The sequence below is a fragment of the Chanos chanos genome, chromosome 2 (assembly GCF_902362185.1).
Source record: "Chanos chanos chromosome 2, fChaCha1.1, whole genome shotgun sequence".
NCBI classification, from domain to species: Eukaryota; Metazoa; Chordata; class Actinopteri; order Gonorynchiformes; family Chanidae; genus Chanos; species Chanos chanos.
Genome location: NC_044496.1, coordinates 47,152,043 through 47,158,799, shown reverse-complemented (window position 1 = coordinate 47,158,799; position 6,757 = coordinate 47,152,043). Strand labels below are relative to the sequence as shown.

General features: G+C 37.2%; 1 protein-coding gene across 1 annotated transcript; it reads left to right on the top strand.

Annotated features, from left to right (window-relative positions):
* Positions 1–962: 962 nt before the first annotated feature.
* On the top strand, positions 963–6,757 carry LOC115804979 (patched domain-containing protein 3-like). Its single transcript, XM_030765466.1, has 5 exons — positions 963–1,670; positions 1,885–2,012; positions 2,518–2,663; positions 2,763–4,359; positions 6,742–6,757. Exons 1-5 carry the CDS (start codon positions 963–965, stop codon positions 6,755–6,757), a joined length of 2,595 nt encoding a protein of 864 aa, XP_030621326.1.

The window sequence follows — 6,757 nt, the reverse complement described above, 5'->3', positions numbered from 1 at the left end:
AACAGAGCTACTGTACGTAGAAAAGCATTTAATGAGAGACACATACCAGTTTATACAACACACCAGTGCACATTGAACAGCAAATCAGGTGCTCTTATGTACAAATAAGCTCTGCAACCCTTGTGCTCATGTTTAAAAATACATATTCATGTGCTACCAATCATGTTCAACAGTCTTGTGAATTATGTGGGTTCACTACATAAGGTCCAAATCAGAACAGGGTAAAAATACTCTATCATCATCAGTCATCTACCATTTACCTTACAACAAGCCCTAAATTATTTAAAATTCTTCTGTTCTTGTGTTGTGTTACATTTTCATGCTTCCTTAAGTGAAGCTGTTTATGGGTACTTCACACCATAAATAGCAGAGTATAGCAAGAGTAAAAATGAAAGTTATCTCTTATTTGTGTGTTGCATTAAGGGAGTGTTGTAGACTCTGTTCTTCTCATGATGTCATGCCTGCATAAACATTGAAAACAAAATCATGTGGTGCCACAAATGTGTCATTTGCAGACTGTTAAGACAACATAAAGCAGAAGTGAATGCACGTTGATGTGTCAAAATATGATTAATAATAGGAAGCACCCAATATTTAGATTTACTGGGGAACAAATGATTCCACAGAATAAAGAAATAAGGTGCTGTTTGAATATATGGCCCTCCAATTGTATAAGCAGGGAGAACGTGAAGAAGTGTTTATGTGTGTGTGTGTGTGTTTATGTGTGCGTGTCCGTGTGCGCACGTGCGTGTGTGTAATGGACAGAATGTTGTTTCCCGGCAAGAAACATTCAAACAACATTGGAATATGGGCCATAAATGTGAAAAATTAACCTTGTGGATTTCCCTATGTACCCTACTCCTGTCTGGTTGCTGAGCTGTTGCTTGCATTTCCAACAGTGAACACACTGAGCCTCATGCAAGGAAAGAAAAAAGCTCTAAACAGACTTTGAATTAATCGAAATGTGTCAGTGTAGATCAGACTGCATTGAAAAACCTATATCTTTGGGTTTCAAATGGCTTGGACACCTCATAGGAAGACACCCATGGTGGTTTTTGATTATTCCTTTATTCATTTCGGCTGGTCTTGGAGCTGGTTTTCACTTTTTGAATGAAAGAGAGGTTGATGATATTGAGGACCAGTTTACTCCAGTGAATGGACTTGCTAAAAAAGAGAGGGCTTTTGTTCAAGGGCATTTTCAAGAAGGTGAAGAATTTTCCCATTTAAGGCTCTCTACAGAAGGTACATATGCGTCTTTGATTGTAGCGAGCTCACATGCAAAAGGCATATTAACAACCGAAGCATTCAAAGAAATACTTGACCTGGACAGAAGAGTAAAAGAAATTACAGTACAAAACATGTCTTTTGGCAACATTTGTGCCAAAACGAGTGGAGAGTGTATGTCAAATCCAATATTAGATATTGTACACTACAACGCCAGTAAAATTGAATCCACTGTTTTGGAGTACCCAATACACAACACTGGAGAACGGAAGATTGCTTTAGCACCTGGAGTTGGTGGTGTTAAGCTAAAACAGAATACTGTGAATGAGATTGACCACGCGCAGGCAATCAGACTTTTTTACTTCTTAAAGGGGGATCCAGAGACTGAAAGTTTGTGGCTACATGCTTTCCTGAAAACGTTCTCAAATTCTACAGGACTTGAAACAGTAAGTGAATACTGTTTACCATACACATAATACCATCATAATACCTACAAGGACAATTTATCCAGTTGGCATTATTGATATTAAATGTAATAGTTCGACTACACATTGTAAATGCGCAGTTCTTTAATTGTGAAGCTTAAGAATCCAGTAAAGCATTTGAAATTCCATTTGAAATGCAACATTCTCATGATTGAATTTACTTTGGTCTTTTTAGGTTTCAGTGTCATATTTCACATCGATATCGAGGGAAGAAGAATTTAAGAAAAATTCAGACAGCGTGATCCCATTTTTCTCGGTTACATACTTTCTGGCCATTACCATCTCTATTGTTTCATGTTTAAGGTACATAATTTTTTAAAGAGGAACAGAAAACAGTTGCATCACCTGCGTAAAAAAATGATTACACTGATTACATGAAATTACATGAAACCATCCTATCCTTTTCAAGAGCAGAACTCGACAAAGTACTGTTGATTATTCTTCTGTTGTCATTAGTGTCATTCAATGGGAAGAGCACTTGTGATGACATGGGCCCATTTTGACATTTCCCTCCTTGTAATGAAATAGGAGGTAGCCAGTTAGATACAAAAGAAATGTGTGTGCGTATAAATATATATATATATATATGAGACAGAGAGAGAGAGAGAGCGAGAGTACATGATTACATGTATGTGATTCTCAAAAATCAGTGTAAAAGGTTGACAAATGCACATGCTTTGAAATGTGTAACATGAAATTTATTTCTTTATTGACGTGACCTTTCAGAAGGACATCGACTGTTTCAGAATGTGTTTAAACAGACATTACACGGCCACTGCTGAAGCTAATTTTGTTTTTTTCTCCACAGCCTAGACTGTGTGAGAAATAAAGTATGGGCAGCTCAAGTTGGGGTGCTTTCTGCTGGCCTGGCTGTTCTCTCTAGCTTTGGGCTATTGCTGCTCTGTGGAATGCCCTTTTCAATGGTTGTAGCAACAGCTCCATTTTTGATTCTGGGTAAGCCTAAAGACAAATATGATATTGCTAACTACATGATATTGCTTACTGTTTATGCATTTGTTTTCTTAATGATGATTCATTATCATGTGTTTGTAGGTATTGGTGTGGATGACATGTTTATTATGATCTCCTGCTGGCAAAGAACTAAAGTTCATCTCAAAGTTGAAGAACGTCTGTCAGAGGCATATGAGGATGCAGCTGTTTCTATCACTATCACCACACTGACTGATGTTCTAGCGTTTTACATTGGTCTTTTGACTCCTTTCCGTTCAGTGCAATCATTTTGCATGTACACTGGTACAGCTGTTCTATTCTGCTACATCTACAACATCACTTTCTTTGGTGCCTTTTTGGCATTAAACGGTAAGCGAGAGGCGAGCAACAGGCACTGGCTTACCTGCATGGAGGTAAAGCAGCCACAACCAAATGAGTTAGATGATACAAATGACTCTAAAAGAAACATTTGCTGTATTGGTGGAACCTATGATCCTGTCACTGGTACTGAGAAGGAAATGCCAGTTGACACCTTCTTTAAGAAGTACTATGGTCCTTTTCTGACAAATAACCTGACCAAGGCATGTGTAATGTTTCTCTATGCTGGATACTTGGCTGCCAGCATCTATGGTTGCTTTCAGATACAGGAGGGCATTGATCTAAAAAACTTAGCAGCCGATGGCTCATATGTTGGTAGCTACTATGATGATGAAGATAAATATTTTACAGAGTATGGTCCTAATGTTATGTTGGTTATAAAAAATAGTTCATTTCCATATTGGGACAATCGTGCTCGAGAGGATCTTAATTCATGCCTTCAGAGATTTCGAGATCTATCCGTGGTTTCGGAAGTGCCATCAGTATCTTGGCTGCATTCATTTATGAATGTATCTAATTTCAATGATGAGAATGAATTCAAAAACCAGTTAAATGAATTTCTTCAAAGGTCAAATTTCAGTCAGGATGTTAACTTTACTAACAATAACATTCATGCTTCTCGAATGTTTGCTCAGACATGTAACATCAGTACAGCTGTTGATGAAAAGGAGATGCTGAATGATTTCAGAAAAGCTGCTGAGAACTGTAGAACGTCAGACTACGTCGACCTATTAGTGTACCATCCTGCATTCATCTACTTTGACCAATACACTGTTATAGTTAGCAACACCATCCAAAACATCATTGTTGCTACTGTGATCATGTTATGCATTTCTCTCCTGTTGATTCCAAATCCTGTCTGTTCGCTATGGGTGACCCTTGCTATAGCCTCTGTAATAACTGGTGTGGCAGGTTTCATGGCATTGTGGGATGTTAATCTTGATTCCATATCCATGATCAATCTGGTCATATGTATTGGCTTCTCTGTGGACTTCTCTGCTCACATTTCTTACGCATTTGTTTCAAGTAAGAAATCCTCTGGTAATGAGAGAGCAATAGACGCACTATATAACCTTGGTTACCCAATAATTCAGGGAGCTGTGTCAACAGTTGCAGGGGTGGTGGTGCTGTCTGCTGCTCAGAGCTACATCTTCAGAACCTTCTTCAAGATCATGTTCCTGGTGATCTTATTTGGCGTAGCTCATGGCATTGTGTTTATTCCTGTGTTTCTGACCTTCTTCGGAGTATGTTGTCAGAAATCTGATGTCAACAGCGGTCCTGATGAAGGGTTAAAACAACAGCATGCAGACAACAATCAACAGCAATCAATACACAACCAACGATCAATGCAAAATCAAATTCAATCAGTGCAAATGCATGTTTATAGCAATTCCAATTTACATTTTAAAGATCCTGACTGCCCTGTTTAAAATCTAAAAAGGTGAGCAAATTCAAGATATAATAACAATAGATATAGATCAAATTTTACTAAAAATCATACAGAGTGAAACAGGATTTACAAAAATACCTTTTTCATGTAACCAATCATACACAAGTCTGCCTTTAGGAGAGTCATAAGGTCATAACAATTATAACTATGACTATTAGAGGCATGACTACACGATCGTCATCAAGTTAGGAAGGTTCTTCATTGTATAAATAAAACTCTGATTAAAAAAATAAATATGGATTTTAACATTATTTTGGTAAAGGGCACATATTCACAAGGCCCATGACCTGATTAGCAAGGTTTACGAGTCTCATAGTCATTTACTTATCAGTTTTTCATTCTTTCCCAGACATCTCTATTGTGATCACATATATATAGAACATAATGAATTAAAAAGTGTGTGGGATATTGTCATTGGTTTGTGAAAAGATTTCAAGGCCAAGGATTCTAAAATTACATCACTTATTACAGGTATTGTTGCCAAGTTAACTTGACACATTCTAGGATGTTTTACCTTTTCACTGTCTCACTGTATTTTACTACTCTTTGAGAAATCCCTGTTTAAAATACAATAATGTCACAAGTGTATTTCATAACCATAACATAATTTCATAACCACACATATGTCACAACCTGCACCTCCATTTTGTACTTTTAGTTTGGCGTGTCTTTGTGCGCCTGTTCTGTCTGTTTCCGCCCCCCACCTGTTCCCGTTTGTCTAATTACTAACCTTGTTAGTTTTACGCAATCCTGTTTTGCCCTGTTTAGTTTCCCTCTGTATTTAAGTCCTAGTGTTTGCCTTGTCCATTGTCTATCGTTGTTTGTGTTTTAGAGCACACTGTAACGCTGCACCTTTTTGTTATCTGTTTTGCACGTGTATTTTGATCTTCAGTTCCAGTAAAATCCTCCTTTTTGTCACCTATATCATCGTGTCTTTGCACTTGGGTTCTGCACCACACCACCAGCGTGACAACATATCAGCTCTCAAATATACTCGGCACTAGTGATAACTATTTTTAGGGTTAATTTTAAGGTTGCTTTGTAGTTTTATATAAAACTAGAGGGGCACTTGGAGAGCGACCACTCCTCAATGAACTTCAAATCTGCAACCGCAATCAATATGTAAGTCTGGATGTATTTCCAAAAGTATTAGAACAAATCAGAATGTCTGATTGTGAAAGCTAATTTATTGTAAGGAACGATTAGCAATTAAACGATTAGCATGTTATGCAAGCCCACAATAACCTTTAAATTGGCTTATTTTGGTCATATCGACTTGGACAGTAAGGATAATTTAATCATTACTTATTTTTTACGTACCTGCTGCATTTGTTTCCACAGTAATGTTTGAGGTGGCTGTTTTTTTGTTTTTTTTTGTAGGCCTATGTTTAGTCGCGGCACAGCATTCACTGTAATCACGACAGGTTCACGCATGCGTGACAAATTCAGTTCAGTTTGCCCTATCTCGAAATGCAAAAGTGGAAAATAATACGTGGATCCACATCGGGAGTAAGATCTGCTCCAAAATTTAATGAGTTCTTCTTTGGCCCATGCTACACCGCTCAACCAAGTTTCATGAAAATTGACCTCGTAGTTTTAATCCTGCTGACAAAGAGACAAACCAACCAATAAACCAACCAACAAACCGCATCAAAAACATAATCTCCTTGGCGGAGGTAATTAGTGCACTCTTAAATGACTGCTGCCTCTTACAAACCTTATTAAAGAAAGCATCTTAAGCATTTCTAGGGGAAAGAAACAGGAAAGCAAGGTAGTAAACCTTTGTCCCTATGATCTTTGAAGTACTTCTCACAATTTTCCTCATGTCACAGAGGAGGACATTTCTAACTCTTTTAATGACTTTATTAAAACTGTATAAAAGCATAGATCAGGGGATGTAAATAAAAGCAAAATGAAATTAAAAAAGAAAAAAAAAACTTTTCAATGTTCATGCTTTGACGGTACTGTTTGTGCACAATATTGGTGGGACTTTCATCAAGTCTAGTTGGATCCTTGTTGAATAGAGACTGGTGTCACTCCCAGAATGTCACTGTTAAACGGTATTTTTAATAAATTATTATTTAACTCTAAATTTGTACTTTGAATGTAGGTTTAAAATTGTGGCATGTAACATGAAAGAAAATACGGATTCAAAGAATCAGTGAAAGCATGAGTTTTTGAAAGAGTGGTAGATGCACAAAGAGAACTAAAAATTTGTGAATTTTTAAGTCTCTCATTTGTTTGGTGCCATAGAACTTATGAACAATGA